At 34.6% G+C, this 25,083-nt stretch overlaps 2 protein-coding genes across 2 annotated transcripts in view; one reads left to right on the top strand and one right to left on the bottom strand.

The window, feature by feature from the left end:
- The window catches only part of LOC115620116, a 29,408-nt gene that overhangs the window by 1,893 nt on the left and 2,432 nt on the right, over positions 1-25,083 (top strand). The window contains exons 2-3 of the mRNA XM_030513274.1: positions 20,281-21,291; positions 21,356-21,707. Coding sequence (XP_030369134.1) covers positions 20,281-21,291; positions 21,356-21,707 — 1,363 coding nt within the window. The remainder of the gene's footprint in view (positions 1-20,280; positions 21,292-21,355; positions 21,708-25,083) is intronic.
- On the bottom strand, positions 23,046-25,022 carry LOC115620132 (protein O-glucosyltransferase 2-like). Its single transcript, XM_030513276.1, has 4 exons — positions 24,923-25,022; positions 24,645-24,809; positions 23,661-24,579; positions 23,046-23,598 (listed from the first exon to the last, which is right to left on the bottom strand). Exons 1-4 carry the CDS (start codon positions 24,943-24,945, stop codon positions 23,188-23,190), a joined length of 1,518 nt encoding a protein of 505 aa, XP_030369136.1. The 5' UTR covers positions 24,946-25,022; the 3' UTR covers positions 23,046-23,187.

The raw sequence follows: 25,083 nt of genomic DNA on the forward strand, positions 1-25,083 counted from the left end.
AGGAATACTTGTAATTAGATATTATTGTAATTTGATTAAATTTCTCCTTCTTAGGCTTTTCTAGCTTATAAGATGCTTTTTATATATTTTCCTATGTCGACAGTCAATGTTTGTTGAAATAAATAAATAAAATAAATAAACCTGTTTAGGCTTTTTGGGAAATCGTAGCTGTGAAAAACATATAAGTTTTAATCTAAAACATAAACTATAATTATTAGTAAATTATGTATTGATTATTATTTAATTTAAAATTCGAATTTTGCGGTAAAGACAAAAAACGACCACCTGGGAGCGATTAAAGTGTGAAAATGATTTTGATTAATAGAGAGAGAATAGAAATATTATTCGCAAATTAAGATTTGAATATGTATATACACTATGTTTTCAAGCATTTATTATAGTATAGCAATAAAAAGGACAATATGGTTAACAAAGATGGAAAGGGACGTACATATTTTAACCCCAGCTTAACTGAACTTAAATGGCAAACTACATAAGAGTCCAATGCTTTATCTGAATGCGTTAAATGACAAATAACTACTGGAGCATAACTTTCAGACTATCTATAGCCATCTATATATCATCGAAACAATTTATTTGTTAGACTATGTAAGCCAGTACTCGTTAAAGATTATCCTACAGAAAGCTGTGCTTTCATTTAAATGTGACACATCAATACGTATTTATAGAAAAATTGGTTACATGTATTACATAATTTCGAGGGGAGAAATAAGCGCTGTTTGAATTAAGCTTTCAAACTTCACTTACGACTATGTACGAGGGCAGTCCGAAATGTTTCTATCCTGACAAAAGTACAAGAGTTGAACAGAATTTGAAATTCCTGCCCCCCAAGCGCAGCATCGAGCTTATGGAATAAACAGAAGGCAATTGGAGCTAGGCTTGGAGAGTTAGATGGATGCTGAAGCAGTTCAAAGCGCAATTCATGGATTTTTGTCACGACTTGCAACAATTCATTCGAACATTCGCTTTTGATCGATAGTGCGCAGACGCGACACCCAACCTGCCGAGAGCTTTGTCAGGTCCAATTCGTTACTCAAAATTTGACAAATTTGCGCTCTTTAAACATCTCAGCGATCTCGGCTATCACTCTATTAATTTAATTCGACGGACGTTCAGAACTATGAATTTTACCGATTTGTTCGTCAAAGGTTATAGGGATGTAAAAAAACATCGATGTATCGAACATCGACGATGTTTTTACCACGATGCATCGGTGTTTTCCGATGTTAGTATCGTCGATCCATCGAATATTTTTCATATTTTGTTGGGCGCTCATATTTTTTGTGCGATTACGGGAGGTATATGTATTTGTATTTTAATTTTATTGTTAGATATACTTTAGCGTTTAGTATTTGATCTTCATTTCGATTTGTATATAATGTTACCTATCACATTGCTTGATTGAATTGTTTTCGAAACTGCAAATAATAAGTTGGTTTGTGAGTAAGCCATAGAAGTTTATCAAAAGTCAGGATTATGAGTTCTTTATTGGTTAACCACATTATGCTTTTTTTGATAAATAAAAATTGTTCATTTAAAACCTCTCTGTGGGTTTCCCCCCAAATTTAAGTCATTTTTTCTAGGAAAAGGTAATGTTTTAAAACATCGATGCATCGATGTGTTGTTGCGATGCATCGATTTTTTTTAACCATCGATGGACATCGGCATCGATGTTTTCGATTCGAAACTGCAGTTATCGATCGTCGAACGATAACTATAATATCGTTTTGAGGAAGGGTTGGTTAATGGAGAAGGTCGTTTTTATGGCCCCGCCAGTAACATTTCATCGTGCCCTCGTATATCAAAAATGTAGTATAACTTATCTATAAAACGTATACAGTCCTTGAAGTAAATGGCGCATTTAATGATACAATAATTTAAGACAAGTTTGCGAAATCAAATTTGAGAAGAAAAAAAAAAATATAATCTAATTTGAATTAATCGTTTTAAGTGTATATTAAAGTCAGTGGCGCGAAAATTGCTTTCTTTCCAATTTACCCCAAGATTTCTGGTAGATAATTAATGTTTTGGTAGAGTGCTTTAAAACAATCATGCAAATTAAACGCTCGAAAACCACAGACAGTGCCTACCGCTGACCAACGACCAACGACCGACGATTGACGACCAACGACCGCTGACCAGCCAACCGCCTCTTATTAACTGAATTGGGTCGATGTCGACAATTTTGGACGGTTGCGCCTGCCAGTCCGTTTTAATAACAACAGAATGCAAAAGCCGAAACAAAACGCAAAACTACACACACTATTTGAAGGCATAGACGAACGCGATCGTATGACGACAATAGCTGAGGCTATAGCTGGGACTGGGACTGGGACGGGGACTGTGACTACGACTGCGAAAGAAACCGAAACTGAAACGGAGGCTGGCAACCGGTCTATAATGCAGCGAACGAGAGTGTGGGAAATGATCAACAGCTTTGTATGTACATACGAGTATAAACAAATCGAGCAGAAAAGCGCACGCTGTTTATGTCCGAAAGTGAACGTGGTGCAAATAGCTGAATACTTATGTATACCCGTACATACATACCTGGTAGAGGGGTGGACGCCAGGGGGCTGAGCACCCGGCCGACCGCCAAATGCCCGCAATAATAGTTAGTGTACGGGCGTGCCGCTGTCGCTGTCACCGTCGCCGTCGCCGTCGGAACGTTTTGAAAGTATGTATTTATTTTTAGCGGGCAAGCGCCACGTCTAGCCCCGAACCTCAGGTATATCTATGGGCGGGAACTACCTCGGGTGCTCGGGTAACTTAATTACTTGCGTTGCGGTAAGGGATGCCGTAGCTAATAAATACATAACGCCCTTAAAAATCTGACGCATTTAGCACCATCGGACTATGGTGGAAGGTAATGGGCGCGCCTAGACTGCGCACAGTTGAATGGTCCAGATCAAAAGACTTAGGCAACAAACTGGTTTCGACCAGCAAAGGCAACAAATCCAGCGAAAACTTTGTAGCTAAATTATTGATCATTTTCTTGCCAAAACTTTTTGCTGATTTTGCCGTTTGCCGTTTGCTATTTGCTATTTGCCGGGAAAAGCCAAACAAAACGTCTGCACGTCTATCGGCCTGTCTAGATGTCCGCTCGACTGTCTCCCTGCCAAAAGCGAATGTGCTCGATTTTGGAAAATTAACGTAGAAACACGAACGTACAAACACACTCAGACACACCCGTTTCACACTCGTTGCATAGCTTTGGATTGCTGGCGCTTTTTTTTCTGTTTTTCAACTTTTTAGATCTACTGCCTATTGCGTTTGTACGCATATTAACTAACTGAGAAACGAGCTATTGCTTATGTATGTTTAGTTAAGACAATCGTATGATTTCGATAGCGGAACTATTGCCTATGTTTAGTTAAAAACAATCATACTTGTATGTTGATTTCGATAGCATTCATGGAATAGTGTTGAATGGATTTGGTGAATGTTTTCATTATTCAACTCAAAAGTGTTGGCAAACTAATTAGTAATTAGCTTAGCTTGGCTCATAAATATTTATAATTATAGTTATGTATACTCGTGCCAAGCTGCAGTTCTATTTTTATTAATTCGAACAAATTGAAATGCTGCTAACAAAAAAAGTTAAATGGTGTATTCGTGGGAATATTCGTAACTGGTGAAGTAACTATCTACTAGTTACCCGAAGTAACTAATTTCGCGAATTTAAGTAACTAAGATTACTTCAAAACATCGTCGATTAAGCTTAAAATCAACTGGTAAAGAGAAGGATAACAATGTACGTTTCAAACATTCAAAAATTTGTAGAAATCAAGTGAAGGACCTACTATATATACTAACCGATCGAATATGCATATTAAGATCATAATCTACCTGCCATCTTAGCTCAGTTCATATCCACAAATCTGTTTTCTGACTAAAACGTAAGAGTTAAAAGTAAGCATGAGAAGAACGCATGGTTTTGTTCTTCCATCGACCTCTAATGCCACCTTCGCTTTGTTGAGTTCGAAAACATATTGTTATTTAACAAGGCAACATGTTAAATGCTTTTTGGTGTCATTTTTGTGGGAATATTGATATTCATATCCATAAATTTGCTTTACGGGAAAAGCATTCTTCCGCTAACAGCTTAGTTATATGTAACAATATTTAAGCATTAAATAAAAAAGAAGTGGGGGTTTTGGTTCCTCTGACGACCTCTGAAATCACCTTCGACACTCCAACGATCATTGACAAATAGTTTGGCTTTAAACTACAAATAGATATAAACAGATGCAAATGCAAAGCATAATAGCCAATCTCAATCTCTATACTAACAATACTCGATCGGTCGCTCGGTCGCTTGGTCGGTTGGCTGGTTGAAGATTCAGAAACAATACACTGAGGTCGAGCAAAGTCAATGGTGGACCCAAATATTTGTGCAACTTTGTTGAATGATTGTGATGGCTTTCGGATGTTCAAAGCTGAACAAATGTTAACTATTTCAAATGAGTTTGGCGGATAACAAAGGTGATTCCTATTTCAAACATTATTTTGAACAATGAAGACTTGCAGCAATATAGGAATTGCATTTTCAAAGATTCAACCTCCCACATCCTCTACGAGTATTTACATCCATAATAATCAGGAACCGATTGCTAATGAGTTATAAATATGTGGCTGGAAATTACTGACGTGACGACAAAATTTTAAATTCACACAAATCCATGAGATACTACAATCTTCCCGCCTGCATTTACTTAACGAGTCTCAAGCAGTAACAATGGTGGTCCAAGTTATGCACTGAAGTCGCGACACGCGGCCAAGATAGTTACGTAAGAGGTTTGAATGATTGCGACAACGCCATCGGTTAACTTTCTATGGAAAAACAATAACCACACACAGCAATGTAAAAAAAAAAATCAGCTTGCTTCATAGCCACTGCCGCCCAAAAATTGATTCATAAATATTTACTTGCAGTCAACAGATAAGAAATAGAATTCTTAATTATACTTGTATAGCATTTAATTTTCAGCTAACCCAATAGATTCTTAATTTAAAAATTACAACGACCCAGAGGTGGGACAACGAAGCTCGATATCAAAACAAAAGCCAAAAAAAAAAGCCATGCTAGCCAGCATCATAACGAAAGGGAAAGTGAAATATATAGATATTAACATATTGCTATGTTGTTTATATTTGATATTCATTGAGGTATGCAAATCGAGTTAAGGCCGCGGGTATAATTTAATAGCGTAGCACAACTTGCGAAATAGCCCGATGCTTTGCTTTGGTTTGATTCATGCACGTGTTGTTCATTATCTTTTGACATTCATGTCCAACAAAATGCGAGTACAAACTGTATAATTAACCATTGTATTCAAAGGGTGAGCAAGTGTACAAATTGAAAGGCAACCTCTATCTATTAATAGCGAAATATTTCAGATCGCAAGCGAAAGCAAAAGAGTGAACCTCTATGCATGCGGACCATTTTTTAACGCTAATGGTATCTTAAATTGATCAATTGGACGTCATAATTAAATCTGCTAAATATATCATACAACCATCAAAATTATGCCATTTAGCAAACAATTTAAAAACTTTCCTATTCATTTTCCCTTAACTCTTGCATCAACTTTAAATATTTTTGAACAAAAATTGACGCTACATTTTTGAAAAAATGTATGATTTTGCTATTTTTTAAGACAATATTTTTTAAATCTTATCATATACCAATTTCAATAAAATCGTGAATATCACTTTAGTACCAATTTTATTATGTTGATAATAAAAAGATATAACTGTTATTGAATTTGAATTTAAGACAAGCTAGACTTGGGAAGTGTTTCAATAAATAAATTCAAAATTAATTATTTATTAAAGCATCTCTTCCGAAAGAAGTCAAAATAAATTAATCAACAATTAGCACAATCAATCCAAATGTGAATCGTAAAAATTTACTGTACGCGTATAATACTTTTAGAACAGAATAGAGATAGGTATTTGTTAGGTTAGTAGTTCATCACAAACCAATTATAACTTGCAGGACCAACAATGACAATGAATAAATTAATTTAATCATTTATTGAACTCCTAGCTCCACGCACGGTAAATAGTTTTCAAGTGATTAAATAAATATTATACTATTCTTGCTCTAAGTAGTTTCATTTTGTCTTTGGGATCAAGGTTTTTGCTTTGGATTCAAAACAGCTGCCAAAAAACTTTGGTAGCCAACAGTATTATAAGCAAATTCATAAAATGAAATCAGGTTGAAACACAAAACACAATTCTTTCAATTGGCAACACTTTAATGAAACTGACTTTTATAGTTATAATAAGAAAAGAAACATATGTTTATACATAATTGTGTTATATGATCTAAATTGGGAGGCCTAACTGAAACTAATTGTAACTTTGACGGGCCTTCCCTTAGTTTGGAAGCTTTTTAATAAAATCAGAAAGTAATCCTAAAGAGACCTTATTATTTAAGTTTCTTAAAGACTTATTTTTAATTATGGACTATAAAAGCAATAGCGAAAAGAAACCTAGAAACGTGGATTCTCTAATTTCTAGCGCTGGTATGGCTTATGGGTCTTATTATTTACTATTGTTGGCAGTTATGTTTGTTAGACTAGTGCTAATTATTTTTTGTAGCAATAAATACTAACAATTTCACAAAGCATTTGGCTATTTGTGCTAAATTTTCTCAAAAAAAAAAATCGAGTTAATTTGTTGATAATCACAAACTTTTAGGTCGAAATTAATTAAATAAAGTATATACATAAATATTTAATTTATTCGCCCGTCTTATCACAAAGCGTATTTGTTGCAACAAACTTGAAGATGCATATTTAAGAGACGTGTTTTTGTATGTGAAGATATATGTATGTAAAGATTGACCAAAAACAATGCCGGAAAATTAATTGAATAACCCACAATTCGTCCAATCCAATATACATACATACTACGAGTAGGTATGTTCATTAAGTTAGACGCAATGGGATCATTTATCATTAATGCCACAATACGAGTAACATTCATAGTTGAGGTGTTTGTCATGCATAAAGGGCATATGGACATACATACATAATTTCATGAAGTGAAGTGTGTTTTTGGCCTTCCATTTTCATTTCATTTTTTGAAATTACAACTTCATAATACAATGCTTTAAAATTTAAACTTATTCATATGTGTACGAGTATTGTGCATTTCAATGTCACAGTGGGTGTTAAAGATTAGACTCTTAAATGCTAGTTGAGTTTACAAATAGATGTTTGTGAATTAAAGGAGATAAGCCGACATTTAAAGCAACAATTTTGATCATATTTCTAATTACATATTTTAAAAAAAAAAATATATATATATATATATATAAGTATAGCTAGATATGATTTTAAACAATAATGCGCAATTATAATGTTTTCAAAATATGTTTTGAATGTAGGATAAATAAACAATCTCCGCAAGTCCTTATCTCGTATTATCGTCTGCTACGCTGATAATAAATTTCATCTTTTTTGAATGGAATCACCAAACAAACATTTATAGATGTGTATGTGTGTGTGTGTGCGTGTCTGTGTTGGTGTTTGTTTGAAGACTCAGACGTAGCTGATGCAGCAAAAAGCCAAAAGCAAACCGAAAACAATACGTTTTGACGGTTCGTTGTAAATCTTAACGCCTTGTCTGAGATTATAAATTTAAAAGCAGCTAAATGAACTATTGGTGGCTTTGTGGCTTGCTGGCTTAGTTGGTTTGCTGGCTGCAGACCTCTCCATCTTAAGCAGCCTCATTTGGTGGCCTCTGAAAATGTACAATTACAATGCAGAAATTTTCTGTTGATATTACGTTTGCTGTTGGGCCCATTACTGTAGCTGTTGTTCGTATATTTGGCTGTTTTGACGAAAAAGTACAAAACAGCAGCAGCAGCAGCAACAACAACAGCAGCAACAACAACAACAACAAGACTTACAACTGAACGCAAAACACAAAAACTTGAAATTCATGCCTCCCAAGTAAATCAAAGCAGCGCAATGAAACAAAATGAGAAATAGAGGAAAACCTGTTGAATTGCGATAAAGTGAAAGACGGTCAAATTTTATAGATACTACTGCAACGGACACGCATCGGACGGACTTGCCACATTCGTAGTATGTCTGTATGTAGCTGTGTATTAAAAGTATTCGTAAATATTGCCAAGTCGGCTCATTTAATAATTAAACAACATACTTTCAATTTAAATAGACACTTTTTTCTTGCGAAACATACCACTACTATATACATAATCGTGCAAATGTGCGTTTGGCAATCGAAAGATGGCATCGCTGCTTTGCCAGATTAGATAAGATTTAGTTTATGTAGCTTAATAAATCAATCATCATTTTCACAGAAGAGCGACATTTTGTGACCACAAATCACAAGCATCACAAATAATAACTTAAGAAAGATATACATAGACATAGACACATATTAGTCCTTCGTGTCGCCATATATAGCAGATCGGCTTGAAGAGCAGTATTTGATAATCCTTCAGCATCATATTACGCTTTAAAAAATTACAACAATTCGGGAAAGTGTTACAATTATTAGGCGTTCCAGTGTTTTTATCGCTTTTAGTTCCTTGCATTACCGGCAGCTGCCTTCTGTTATGATGTCTAGTTTCTTGATTGCAAAGAAATAACCTGTCTACTCACAGGTGTTGTAAGTTTGCATTCCCTTCCCTGAAGTTGAAGGGCGAACTGATTTTTTTTTTTGTGATCTTGCAGTTGGCAATGAAAAAACGTATAAGTATTTCAAAGAAGCAGCTTCAATTGCGGAAGTTTTCGTTACACATTTTGTCATTTATTTATGAAGTTTTTTATTTATTTATTTATATAAAGCTCGCTTCAAATGGAAATCCTAAAACTAACAGAAGAGATTATGTTAGCAATGGCTGCTAGGGCCTTCAGTAATTATGAAATTATGTGTGTTAAATTAAAATAAAAATAAACTAAATATTTTAGAATATTTTTAAATGACTCTTTAAAATAATATTGAATGAAAGAAATCCATTTTAAATATTACTCAACTTTAGCTAATTATATGTTTTAAATTCCCCACAACATGGTTGTCAATTTTGAAAATCGCAGCAAAATCGTGGAAATTATTCAAGACTGGCATGTTAGGTGGCAGCAGGGGCCAGAGTTTGTATTCTTAATATAGAAAAGCGGAACACATCCGACCACCCAATTCTATTTAAATAAAATGTTCAACTACAGCTCAAATTTCTTTTCTGTTTTTTATAATAGCAATTCTTATATCCGCCTTGGCGACAGTTAAAATGTTTAAACAAAACAAATGAATATGGTAATGAAAGAGTTTAAATTATCGCATAATTTATTTAAATCAGCTATTGCATAATTATGAAATCAGACGAAACAAACAAATGTGGAAGTCAGTTCGCTGCCAAACTCTAAAATGTAAAACTTTTAACGTTGATCTTAACGGAACTTTATAGATATGCGACCCAATTCCAGCAGTGAGTGAGGAAAAGCAGTTTCCAGTTCTCTGTAAAATATTGTCTTCAGTTCTTCTTAGCAGCGGCTCAGATTCAACTTAGAGAATATATTTTAATTGTGACCTAGGAAGGTAGTCATAATTTGTTCACCGTTCCACTTCAGCTCCCAACACTATTTAATTAATGTGTGTAGTCTGAAGTCAAGATCGTTTCCTGTTCGTTAGGCATCACGACACATTATAATCGATAGCGATCAGCTCTCGAAATGGCTTCCACTATCAAAGTGTCGAGCTAGACAACGAATGGCATTGATAACTGGAACACATCTGGTTAGTCACGCGAATTGCCAATGATAAGTTCAGTTATATAGTACTTGAGTAAGATATTATCATTAATTTATTTCCCACAGTCGAGTCATTGAGCAGGATTCCCAAAAGTCCTTGACACTCTTCTTGGCTACCTACAACACAGGCTCAAGAGTCTACAGCAAAACAAAATCGCAATTTTGCTGTCTTCTTTAATTTTCCGTGAGAGTTTCCGCGGAAACATAGTTAGTGGCTTGAACAAAGCAAACAATGTATAAATGTGAATTGTAAATTATGCGAAATAAGCCACGAAATAAGCATAAAGACGCATACATGCATACATCTTTACATAACTCCCATAACAAGTCATTGCCGTGTTTGAGACTTCTTATTAAAAAAAATAATAAATTTGTGACAAGCTATGAAGCTTATAGCATACATACATATGTAGTATATAAGTATGTACATACATACATCGCAGAAAACGATGAGCTGGTCATCTAATTAAAACTGAGCACTGTCTATATATCATCCTGAAGATCTGTTGGAAGACTAGACTGATTCTTAAAATTTGCCATAACTATTAAAGTGATTTATCTGACGAACGCAAAAAATTAGAGCGTTTTCTTCATAAACAAGCCATAACAAAGCATTAATAGTATTATCTTTTGATTAGAGGTACCAAATTACGAAAAGTTATTTGTCTATAGGCATGTCAAAATCAGACAGCAGTGAATAATTGTAATCTTCCATTCATTAGTTACACATTATATATACATACTATATATGTAAAGACATATACGAAAAATAGTGTATATTGGAAATAAAATATTATTAATTTTTATTCTCCGCCAATGCTGCGTAAAACGAATAGACGACTCACACATTGACTCACGCTGATCTTTAAAGTTGGAATATAATGTCCAATCGTATAACACCACTATTAACAAATCCAAGCTGGACTCTATGACTAACAGCTACGAGGAAATGCATGTTCCAGTATTCCGACAAACTAAACGCTCATCGAAACCGACTCGCCTAATCAAGATAGCTTAATCGAAGATATGACTTGCCAGCCCAGTGTCTATTCTACAAGGATAGCACTTAAAAAAAGATTTTAAAAATGATCGTGATTCCAACGAAGAGAAGATACTTAATACGGACTTAATAAGGACTATACTTAATATAGTATAAAATAAATAAATGTATATTAAAAATAAACTTAAAAAAATATTGAGGCAACCAAAGCATATATCAAAATCATAGCAATGTTTGTTGGTCGATAGAAATTTTAAAAATATAAATATTACAAAATATATTCAAAGGACAAAGATGTTTTTTTTTTTTTTTTGTATATGATATTAAATTTTTAATTATCAATAACTATTAATGCTTTAACTACTTACAACAATAATTAAGACAACGTATTTCTAATGCTCCTTCGTCTACACTAACGAAAAAACCCAAGAAATATTGTAATTTCCTGAACGTGACAACGAAAAATTGGTTTCACAAAAGTGCGTGATCGTGACGGCAGTTTATTTGTCACGCGCACAGCTCTAATTGCAATACAGTCACAGATGTAGTCGTAAGTAAGTAAGGCCAGAAAACTTTTAATGCATGCCTTTTGCATAGACTTTTTTTTAAAATTAGTTGATTCTTACGAAATATTTGAAACGAAATCGAAGCCACGCTTCACTCCAACGGGTATATTGGGCAAGAAATAATTGTTAGCTCTCATTACGAAAGCCGACTGAGAAAGTAATGGCCCCAAAATGGCGTCTACAGAAACATCAGAGATTTATTAGTGCACAACACAGTCTCCACTCCGCCAATGCCGATGCCGTTCCGCTTTTTTAACCTTGAAGACTTGTGCACAAAAAAAAATTAATTTTAATATTTTGTGCAAAAGCGCACGCCATAATAATTGTTTATTTTCTGTGTCAACGTGACGCTCATACTTTTTAACAAGAAAAAAAAAAACAACAACAACAAATAGCCGATAGATAGTTAATCGTTTTGAGCACTATTGATCCATAGTTATACTATTGAATTATGTGTAAGTGTGTGTGTGTCTGCAGAGCCTACATATTTTGAATTAATTCTTTAAATGAGGAGCCATATGTACATAAATGGAGGTGCCGTTCGGAATTACGAAGAAGTGCAAAAATATTAAGCAATTACTTATACATACTTATCATTATGCCGGCTATTGTAGGCTTCAAATTTTCAATTTTATAATTTCGGATTTAATTTTAACCTTCACTAAAAGTGAACTCACAGTAGGAAGCCACGTTTTCCTACATCTCTGCTTGTTTCCGAACCCATAAAGCTAAGGCCTCTAATTGCTGCTCTTTTGTAATCTTTCCAAGCCGATCAAATCAGACCAATAATCTACGACAAAGCGGCAAAATTAAGCGACATGCTTTAAATGAGCTTTTTTTGCTGAATACGAGCATATATTGGATCAAAATTTGTTGTAATCATTACAAGGTTACGTTGTGTATTGTCACATTTGGTAATATGGCGGGGATCATCCGTCATCGGCGATGGCCGATGGATTAAAAAACTTAAATAGGGTTCAGCAATGCTGTGTGGTATGAAATATCGAACTATGAGCACTACAGCAAAAAAATAAATAAAACTAAAAGGGTGTGTACACTCTTTTACAAAATCTAGCTTCTGAATGCCTTGAAACATCCAAGTCGTATCAAAAATTTAAATCCCATACTGCAATAACCATATTGTTGACAACAACAAAAATAAATAAAATTAAAAATGTGTGTAAACACTTTTCAAAATCTAGCTTCTCCACTTCAGATGATAGCCTTGCAATATCTAAATCGTATCAAAAATTGTAATCCCAGACTTCATTTAAATTTGTCGGCACCTTTAACTAACTGTTATTGACTATTATTGAATTACTGAAAACCTCTAATGTTCAAAGAATGCATGCTAAAAATATGCTTGAAATAGTACAAGTTTTTTAAAAATTTAATATATGAAACGAAATTCATATATGCATAACCATTTTATTTGTTCAATGATAAAGTATTAATAAATCACATATTCTTCGGATACAATTCTATGTTGTTAGGTAAAACTTTTCATATACAAGTATGTATGTATAAACAGACTAATTTGTGCAATATCGAATTTCTGTAGATTCGATAAATAATTTGCCATCAAGCTTAATTGTAGCCCATATTCATTTAATTTCATTTAATTACATTTGCATTTCTGAAAATATTTGAGGAGTTGCTAATCCAAAACGAAAACTAGACTAAACAACATTATTTAATGTACATAAATAATGTCATAACAAAAGCTAAAAGTCATCAAATTGGCAAAACCGCTAAAAGGGCGGAAACAAATGTGAGATTTTTATTTTAAGGAAAGCACTTTCACAATCAAATATTCGATAATACATGTAAATTGCACACAATTGTTAACTTAGATGCTACGATTCAGGCGCTATAACACTTAATGCAAAACAAAAAATCCAATAAAAAGTTTATAGTATGCTGATGAGAAGCTTAAGTATTCTCGAAACGAATTTAAATAATGCGCATTTCAGCTTGAAGCTGACTTGATTAACTAATTTTAATTTAAACATAAACACACTTCTTACTCTCGACCATTTAGGCTAGTTTTAATAGTGGAAATAAAATGCTGCAATCAAAATAAAACTAAGAGCGAGTCCATGGAGCAACCACAGCTGTCAACAGCTGATAAATAAGCCCACAGTAGCAGTACCCGAAGGTGTTCAAGTGCCACTTAACGGTTGGAGTTGTAGAGTGTAACGGTGAAGTGCACCCATGACAGATACCGTTTGAATTGCATTTTTACAGTTGCTCGTGGGCTCGAAGTGCGGACAGCGCCGCCATCTGCCATTGAACTTTTCTCCGCTGCGTACCAGCGTTTTTATTTATTTATTTATTGTTTTTGTTTTAAAAAATTACTTTGAACACGACATTATCCGACGTCCCGCATTTGTGCTTTACTCAATTTATAGTACTTATTTTTTTTTACCCACAGACTGATTTAATAAAGCCCTACTAGTTTCCATGCCGCCCAAGGCTTGGAGGAGTTGCCAATGAAATTTGTTTAAATTTTTTAACATTAATTAACGGCGTACAGCAATATTTTAACTTTACTTTACATTTTATGCGTCACCTTTTATTCCGTTTCCATTTACAACATTTTCAACAAAATATAATGTGAAATATTTGCTTTTTTTTTTCAAGTATTAAAATATCTCTACCTGAAGTCACATTGTTTAAGGAAAGAATTTGTTGTTTTAATTGGCGATATAAATTATCGAACGCTTATGGCAAATGCATTGTATTGAAACAATGCTAATACCTGTACTAAACAAGTATGCATTAAGCACTTAATCACTCTGTCAAAATGTAAATAAAAAAACAAAGATATTCAATTGATATTAGACAGCTATAGAGGTGCCAAGTGGAATGTTTCAGAGTCCAAATTATTGGAGCACGTTAATATTGAATCATCATCCATGTACTTTCTGGTTTGGGAGTCAAATCTTAAATAAAACCTAAAAATTAAACTTGAACTTAGCACAAATATTCCACAGGACAGTGTCATAAGATTGATAAACAACTTGGATCATAGATTTTTTCTAATTATTGCAAATTCTTCTGGAAAATACTTGGTAGGTACGAATACACATTTTCCACAGGACAGTGTCATAAGATTGATAAACAACTTAGATGATAGTTTTTTCCAATTATTGCAAATTCTTCTGGAAAGTACTTGGTAACTACGAGTTGTAAAAGATTTTGTCTATCTAGAAACCAACATCAACAACATTAATGGCGTGATACCAAGTATTTGGTCAATACGTATAACATGCTTCTTCTGCCCCAAAAAAAAAGTTAAAGGTAATGTGGAAATTGTTCAAAGTAAAAGAAATGTGTTATCTTTCTTGTGACCTTCCCCAACCCTCTTCACAATTTGCACAACAAGTGATGAACATGATTACAAAAATTGGGGCAACTATTATTGATTTCTCTGCGCATTTGACGAAAGCCTAATTACTGAGACAAATCGAATTGATTTGTGTGATAAAATGGCATTGTTTGGAATGTCAGTGGCAGTAATGGTCGCTTCATCAATAACCGATCAATTGTTGCGACGGCGCGCTGGTGTTGGCGTTGAAGTGACGGCATTTTAAATCGGCAAGACAAAGGCCGCTTCCGCACTTTCACCGCATTGTAAATAATGGCTACACACATGCGATTGCACAAAAACACACATATAGATAGATATATATATTTATGAATAATACAAGTACATATATATATAAATGTGTGCATCTTCAGTTTTTCCGTGAGCCTAAGTTGGGGCTGCAAATCCGCCCAAGTCTAAGATTTGAAGCATTTTTAAAAGCGCTTTTGATTTAAGAACTACACATTTCTTAGAGTTACATTAAAAATATGAAAAAAATGAACGTAATAGATAATGAACTTTAAAAATACATATTTTGTTGTAACTAAAAAAACGAATAGGGAAGAAATCTTTTTTTTCACATATTTTTGTAATTTAAAAGGATTTCATTTGGAAACATGAGCCCAACAGTATATACATACATACATATTTGATAGATATGTAAAAGAACTAACTAATTCTTAAGTTATAGATCACAGGGAAGATTTCATCTAATCCAAATATTTGCATTCCTTAAGATATTTTCCCATTTTCTTTATTTCAATTTTATAGTTTCTTTGAAGTGAGTTTTTGGTTTAATTGACCTGTAATTGATATTTCTCCAAATTACATAATTATTTGTGAAAACACCCAAATTTTCGACGATTATCCGAACTTTTTCACTTTCCCTCCTGCATTGATCGAACAAAAACAAAAACCAAATTCAACAGAGCATACAAAATACACATTCACCGATTTGCCCACAAAAATTGATGTGCGATATGGGGAAGAATGTATGCAGCTACAAAAGTGTTTGTGAAAATCAATTAAAATGCATTAAAAATGGGCTTTTGTTTTTACCCAAATACATAACCAAGCGTGAACAAATCAGAATGTTCAGAGTAGCAGAAAGGGAGGAAGTTTTGTTCGCTAACCACTTTCATAAGACGCAATAATTTACATTTAAAACAAGATAGAACGCTACAGTCGAGCAAGCCCGACAGTAAAATAGCCTGTACTCTCCACAAAAAGGAAAAAATTAAAAAAAAAAAAATTTTTTTTAAATTAAATTATTTAAAAAAATGAATGAATTAATTAATTAAAATAATTAATTAAATTAAATTAGAATACATGTTTATGTTCAGTTTAAACAGCATACATTTACATCACGTACCTATGCGTGTTTATATGCGTGTTTATATGCGTGTATGTATGCAGCACAAAGTTAAACCAAAGCAGCAACAACAACAACAGCTGCGGGCAGCGCTGCCGACAGAGGCAGCGCATGAGCAGCGATTTTACTTATGGCTATAACTTTCTTCAGAATTGACCTATCATGATGAAATTTGGCACACGGACACATTAGTACTAACTGGATGTACCTACCAAAATTGATTTCAAAATTCCGAGAATTACGGAAGTTATAAGAAAAAATACGAATTGCGGGGGAGTGGGGGGGTGTATCAGAAAAAATAAACAAACTCGTTCTGCCTAGGGCTTATAGGAACCTTGATACCAATTTTGGTTATCCTAGCTCTTGTACTTACTGAGATCCTTGCGCTCATACAGACAGACGGACAGACGGACAGACGGTCAGACGGACAGACGGACAGACGGACATGGCTATATCGACTCGTCTTCTCATCCTGATCAAGAATATATATACTTTGTGGGGTCTGCCACGCCTCCTTCTGTGTGTTACATACATGCGCACAAAACTAGTATAGCCTTTCACCCTTTGGGTACAGGCTATAATAATGATGATATGAGTATAAGTATACTCATAATCGTTTTATAGTTATATACGAGTATATTGTTGTAAAAAAATGTCAGCAAGGGATTTGGAAGTGTTGGGTGAAGATCATGCAAATGGACTAGAAATAATAGGAGAAAAGAAAGTGTTTATTAAACGATTTTAATTTGCAGACTCATTACAAATAAACCTAACAATGGTAAATGGGTTCAGAACTATTGTTTGGTTAAAATATGAGGACCATGCCAGTGGCCTAAAAAATCCATTGAACATTTTGTAACTTCAACTTCTCTTTACATTCCTGGTCCAATTGCATGATCCTCACATTTAAACCTAACATGAAAAGAGGGACATCTAAAAAGTACTAGGTCATACAAATTCTAAAAGATTTAAATTTATTACTTCTATAAGCTTCTTGTTCCCTTAGTATTCTTGTTATAATTTATATTGTTTTCTTTAGTAACTCCTTTCCGCCTTTCTTAAAGATATAGTGCTTATGATCGTTTCCAATTTCTCTGGCACATTCTCACCCAATCCCAAATAAATGTAAGCCGAACGAAAATAATATTCTAGTTAGCAAGTTATATTCCCACTTCCAGAAAGGTAGAAAATTGGGAAATTTTGGGAGATGTAACATTTGACATAAACAGATTCTCACAAACTTAAGCTTGCATTGTAAGTAAACGTTATTATTTGAGCTAATCGTGCCGTGAATACAAGCTTCAATATTTGAGCATCATTATTTGCTAAAATCTAATTTAATTCAGTTATCCTTTTCAAGCTCCTTTAAGACCCAACTCTGAGGATAAACACGTAACCTGCTGTTGGCAATAAATAATTTAAATAGAAATAAAGAAAATAATTACATCTAATGGTTCCCAAATCTCTTATACATAATTCAAAAGTAAATTATACATCGCCAATCTATACATTTTCTATTCAAAGAAGACAACAACAATAACAACAACACCAACCAAGTTTTGTCGCTTGATTTTATAACATTACGTGCGTAAGCAGCTGTTTTTTATCCGCTACTTGTTTTTATATTATTATCAACTTTTTTTTTGTTTTGTTTTGGGTGTTTTGTGTAATTTGTTGTCAGCTGCTTGGCACCTGCAATTTTACAAATTCCTAATATGTGCACACACAGATGCACATAACAACTATTTTGTGCATTTTCCTGTAAACGAAAGCCTGGCGCTTTCACCAAAAAACTAGCTTTCCAGCTGATTATAAAATTCAAATACGAGTGTCAAAACTTGTCCTACAGACAGGGTTATATCGACTCGTCTCTGTGTGGGGCTAAAGGTTAATCTCTTCAAAAGTGAATAGACAGCACAGCAGCAGTCCTCTGTTTAATATACTACAAGTACATATATTGTATGTTATACAATTGAATGCCACATACTCGCACCAAACAAAAATAAAACCTTAACGAAATCTATCAAAACAAGTCGGCAGAATTTTGATTATCATACTACGAGTATATAATAATTTGGCAATGAACGCTGGCAGTAGCAGCAGTGACTTCCTTTCACTTGCGGATACAAAATGTACGAGTATGTATGTATATACAAGTATGTATGTATAGTAGTATTGCTAAACATATTTGTAGCCACTACTCCAAAGGTGCAGCAAGTTGGAAACTAATGCTAAGATATTTCATACGCCTACGTTGGCCACTCACTGCCGAGCTCTGGCAGAGCCAGAGCCAGAGTTTATTTTTACTTTTCATTTCAATATTTGAATTCAAGAGCAAAGACTTTGTATTAATGCTGACATGAAGTGCACTCGGCGACAATGGACTCGAGAGCGGCTGCTATCTGTAGCCCGTTTTGATGTTTTATCATTATTTTGGACAGCAGTGCCATACCAGCGCTGAATGCACACTTAAGGGCTACAGTACCAGGCCAGTACGCATGAATATTCCTACAGAAATAAACATATGAAAATTGTATATACTTGTACATAAGTATATGTATATTCCGCATTACTTTAAAGAAACCCATCACTACAAGTATAGCCCAATGCACACAACAAGAAACACACAGTGCCTATAAGAGTCAAAAATAAACATCAGTTAACATTGCGTAATTTATTGTGCCAACAAAACTATGACCTTAGAATTTAGTACTGTGTCATTGCTTACATTTTTCAAAACAGACTTTTGTCTGACTTTTTGTTTTGCTGATTGATTCATTCATTAGATTCATGAAATTTTATTAAACAACTTCATTATTTGCATTACCTCTGTACTTAACAGAACTGCATTACGCCATAAGAGATTCAATTCTGTAATTTATCAAACCCATTTCAACATTAGTACATACAAGTATATACAAATTTATATTATTTATTCAAACATATAATAACAATAACTACTAATTTAACTGCCGCACAACCTACATCACAATTACAAATGAAGCCTTAAAAGGAAACCCCACTTGGGAATTTTAAATCAATGTAGGAACAACTATACTTTGTCTCAACCTAACCTAGCACAGTGTAGTCCAATCTTGTTAAGCTGAAAAGGAGTACACATAGTCCCACATATTTGTCTTTCAAATAAACCAATAACATATCGAAAACAATTGATTTTTGTTGCTTTTCATTCATTTTTAAAACCAAATGAAATTTATAAGGAAACCCCACTTGGAAATTATAAATCAATATTGGAACAACTATAAAAAACGTATAATATACCGAAAACAATTGACTTTTGTTGCTTTTCATAAATGTGTAAAACCAAATGCAATTTAAAAGCAAACCACACTTGGGAATTCAATATTGGATCAACTATAATTTGTTATGGAAACAGTCTTCACCTAACCTAGCGCAATGCACTCCAATCTTATTAAGCTGAAATAAAGTACACGTAGTCCCTTCCAAATAAACCAATAATTCTTGTATACCGAAAAAAATTGATTTTTGTTGCTTTTCATTCATTTTTAAAAAGAAACCACTATACAAATACATAGGTCTTTCGTTTTATATAACAATACTTGGCGAACAGCTTAAAACAGGAACTTTTTATTTTCAGATAAAATAGTTCAAGAGCAAATAAAAGTCATGCAGGAATGGTGAAAAACAAAAATAGTCCACTATACAATGGTTATAAATAATATAAATATGCAACGAACATAACATATATTAGACCCCCTAGAGATAGCGAGATCCTCTTAACCAAGTTTTTTTTATTCTAACACTCATACCGTTCGAGAATGGATAATAGATTTACTGAGAGAATATCACCAAAAAAAATTAATTCTTTTTGTTGGGTAATGAGAGCCATGTTTGAAACGTTTAATAATGCCAAAATTAAATGTAAACAGGGAAATGCCCTTTGGTATTAATACAAAAATATCAATGAATGAAGTGTGGTTTGTGTTATAAGCAAATACTTGTACTATTAACAAAACAAGATAATAATTAAACAACAACAAGAAAAAACAGATTACCGATGTCTTAAAACTGGATGTTAACATGCGTTGATACAATCATCTTCTAGAATCAACTTCTTAACGTTAAAAAAATACTTCATACATTTTAAATGTTCTCCAATTTCTCCAATTTTTTCTCAGAGAACAACAATTACTGAACATATTTGAGATAATTATCACAACACTCGAGGAGAAACTTAAACGAATCGACAATCTTGATCAATCAGTGGAACACATGATGCGACGCATGGAAGCTCTGGACAGCCGTGTGTCTGATAATCTATTAAAAACGGATTCAGTTATATCGAAACTGCGATCACTTGACAGCAAGCTAACAAGCGATGTATATCTAATGCCTGATATTAGTACAACCTCTGGTGATGGAATTCGAGCACCGCGCACCTCGTCCGCCTCCCAACTAGATAGCCGGCTTGTGCAACTGGACCAAAAGGTCAGTGATATTGACTCCAAATTAGAGGTGCTAAAGACTCAAATAGATAACAACTTCCTACAAATGGACGACTTCAACGCTGAGGCAAGCGAGAAGAAACCAATAACTATGAATGTTATTGAAATAACGAAAGCCATGAACGCCGAGGTGATTAGTCATGTCTCAGCTGAACTTAATGAACTGCACGATACAACGGAAAACATTGATAAAAAGTTGCAGTTTCATATAAACATTGTGTCCGAAAATGTCGGCCGTATGCTACGCATGATGGGCGATATACACGATGCTGTGGTGGAGCACCAGGAACAGATTAACGGATTCAATGTCACTACGACAGCACCACCTCCGATTAAGTCCAGCAAAATTGATGCACTCGTGAAACAAATACGCCCCATGGTCTCGGTTTCAGAAAAGATGGATGAAGTGTGGGACGTGGTGGTGGGCACAAAATCATCGGTGGACCATCTTCTACCCAAATCGGATGAATTGCTGACACAAACTCAGCGACAAGAGCGCGCCATTGGAGAAATCCACGAAGATTTAAAAATGAAAACGAACCTAATAATTAACAATTTAGATATGGTCGAGAAGCGTTTAAAAAAACAAGAGGATGACGTGCAAATACTCGCACAGCGACCTGTTCCCACTGAGCTGCTTATGGATCCAACAATAGATCGTTTAGTCGAATACGATCCGAACAGGTTAGCAATCTTTCTGTCTGCTTTCTTACACCTTGCTCATTGTTTTCTTCTTATTTCACTGCAGGTACTCGGTTGTTGACGATGGCTTTACGGAGCCGAGTGTGCCCACAACTCCACTATCCCCTCCCGGGAACTCTGCTAGCAATGTTCTGTCTTCGACCACCCCAGCCTATACCTCTCCGGTCGCAGGTGTGAACAACAATCAAACTTCACCATCGGGCACAATTACGAGCACTACTGTGGGATTGAACTATAATTCCACAACTAGTTCATCAAATACTGCAACCACATCTAATGCAACGCCGGCAAAATCGGTTATACGAAAAGGAGGAATCATCTTTCCCAGTGTCAAAAATAAGCCATCTGTTGTGAATAACAGCTTCACCACCGACTTTTTGACCCTTAAGGATGTCAAGGTACGTTACTTCACTTTAGACATCTTCCCAAAACTTGCCTCTAAAAATACTAAACTATATGACGTAATAGCCCGTATTCGATTCAACAGCCTATATACAAGTATAAGAGGTATATTATTTTAAAAACGACAAGAAAAATTACTTACATATTTGAAAAGCCCATTGCGATAGACTTTTATATTGAAATTTTATACTCCAGGAAGTACATATTTAAAGAGCTTCTAGAAATTAGTCAGCAACTGCAACTTGTTACAGGCCTTGCAAGAATTTAAAATCCCATACTGAATAACGATATTCCTATTTAAAACAAGTTACCGATTTTTGACATACTTTATTGATAGGCTAAAACAAATTTTATGAAAAGAATGGAAAAGTATTTTAAATTACTTTCCATCCGAATAAGGCCACGTATGTCCATTCCTTCCTTTTCCATTGAAAACCAAAAACATTTTCAAATAATAATAAAAAGAACAATATTTCATTAAATGAACTTATGTAATTGTTTTGACTCCACATATTACAAATAAATATCTCCCTTTAAAATATAGAAAATGTGAAGCAGACTTTTTAAAAATACACTGTCTTTTCGATGCCATAAAGAGGGCTATTTTATTTCCACAAAACATTGTATAAATAGGTTTATTCATAAATAAATAATTATTCTGACCACGCACATCATAAATATTCATACTCTAACTGTATAAATTTCAACAAAAAAATGTTATTTCATCGGTAGTACGAGTATTTAGAAGGACGTTGCTCGGTTCGTATTTTAGCTCAGTAAAGACAATATATATTTCGTAATTCGGGTATTTTTACTACGCTGTGCATGAAGATATACAAAAAAGGTAGGGCTTTAATACTTGTTCTTTACGGCCATTAATTTCAAGCCACCATCAAATTTCCTAAATCACAGCTGTTAAAATTTTCTAAATTTTCATTTCTTGGCCAAGCTCTTAATTTAAAACATCACTGGAATGTAATAGGACGCGGGAGTGTCGTCCCGTTGTGGATAAAACCCCCTTTGTAAACAATTACAAGAGCTTAAAAATATGTCTCACTAATGAGAACATTCTAAATGATATAATACTTTAAAATTTCGAATACCATATGCCATATTTGATTTCTGCTCAAGACTGGCCGTTTCTGAATTTTAGTACAACCTGTAATTCCACAAATGAATCAAACTTTACACAGCTTTGGCTTAGTACCCTACCTACGTAGGTAGGTTTTGAAAACTACTTTTACAGTTAGATTAGAAAAAGATATGTTTAGTCCAGACCATTGTCTGTTTTTATAACTGCTAAGCATTTTTTGTCTTACAAGAACGGTTCAAAATTAATTTCAATGAGCTTTAATGTAAATAAGTACTAAAGAGAAACTGGTAGAGGTGGTTGTGCAGCATGATTTCACTTATAAAAAACTAAAACACTTTAAAAACTTATTACTGTATGAGGATTCTTTTGGATACATTCTCTGTCTAAAGTTCATCTTTTATGGGGTGCTCTTTACATGAGCATGTATAACTTAAATGAAGTTTTTCCATGTCGGGTAGCACGACAACTGGCGATATCAGCCTCGTGGCCCATTCCTTAAACATGGTTAAGTGATAACAATAAATGTGTTGTGGCAAAAGATTGTTATCCACAAATTCGCGTGCAGCCGATACTATTTCTCTTGCACGCATATCATTATTTCTAGCCCACTCTATTTTCTCTATAACATCGCTGAGATCGCGTTTGATGGGCACATAATGCTTGTACGGTACCAACTTGCTATAAAAATGTTCGTAATAGTTTGATTCCTGTTTAAGGACTAACGAGCCGCCAGCAAGTAAATATGGTAATCGATATGCTGCAACAGCTCCATCGATGTTTAGCTGATATTTATACTGAAATATACCATAAAATTTACAATAGAATACATTTTGGAAAATTTAAGGTAAGGACTCACCCTGAAAAATTCCATAAACGATATGTGCGGCACCTTTGGGCCGTACTTTTCTTCTTCGTTCCGGAAGAAGAAGAAATTTGTTATGGACGCGTTTATCATATCTGGATGCTTCCTGGCCAAATCAATCAATTGCAGTCGTTCCCTACGCGAGTCCCTGCCACGAAAGAACGCCTTTTCTTCTTTGGTATCCCAAGGATACTCACTCTTTTGCACCGACAATATATCCAACATCACGCGCCCCATATTCTCTAGAGTAGACTCCGTAATATCATAAGTTGGCAACGTTATGTCGTAGCTATCATCACTACCGCACCAGGAAAATATAGGATATGGACCTGATGTGCGCTGTTGCCCTCCTTTTTTCGAAAGGGGCCAGTCGCCCAGATTTATATAAAACTCCATATCGGGCAAATACGCCACCCGTCCGAGTGCCGATAATGTCCGATCCATAAACATGCTAAAGCCAGTGTATTTGCCATAACATTTTCTCCAGATTTGCTGGTTCTTGACCACATAATGGCACAATGAAACGCTCTCAGGCGAATTATATCGTTTAACAAGATTTTCTCTTATGGCACTGAAGTTAACACGTTTAAAAGAATGCAGGTCCCAAGTCATCTGCTTGTCATCATCGACTGCTGGGCAATTGTTGTGTATGAGCCACAGGCTCAGGTCCTGGGGGCAGTAGCAGCGTTCCGAATACACCTTATTTCGCACCACATACGGGGACTGTGCAACGTGAGAATTATTATAACGCACCACAATCTCTACCTGCTCGCACCAATCGGCAGATATTGAGTAACGCACGATGATGGAGCCATCATTGCGTTCAATCAGATTGATATTAGACCGGCACTTGCCATGCGGTGAGTTCCCATTGATCTGCACATCGAATTTTGCCGGTGGCACAGAATCAAATCTGTTGTAAGAAAACCAATTGAAATGATTAAGAACTATTACGAAATACTTTAGTTTATAACTTACTTGTTTCCCGCTTTGTCGACAGCATGTATGAAAAAATATCGGGCTGGCAGCACGACCTCATCCGGCTTGAGTCCCGGGCCCCAGACAACTGTTTTCTCCACATCAACTTGTATTTGACAATTTGACAAATGCAATATTAAAATAAAAATTGCTGCATTAAGTGAACTACGATCAGAAAAAAAGAGTGTTAAGAGTGTTAACAAGTCGCAAATAATTTGATGTGTAAATACCGGAACAAATAATCTTTATTATAATAGTGAACATTTTTTTCCACTCACCAAATAGACGTACGTAATACCATTGCCAGAAATTATGAATGTTTTTATCGCCCAACTCTTTGTTAGGCGGCTTGTAATTAAATTGCCAATATTTACGCCACTAACAAATGGTTTAAGCCCTTTAGAGTGACCAAATTACCGCAATTGAAAAATACCTCATT

Source organism: Scaptodrosophila lebanonensis, unplaced genomic scaffold (assembly GCF_003285725.1).
Source record: "Scaptodrosophila lebanonensis strain 11010-0011.00,11010-0021.00 unplaced genomic scaffold, SlebRS2 tig00000001-arrow-pilon, whole genome shotgun sequence".
NCBI classification, from domain to species: domain Eukaryota; kingdom Metazoa; phylum Arthropoda; class Insecta; order Diptera; family Drosophilidae; genus Scaptodrosophila; species Scaptodrosophila lebanonensis.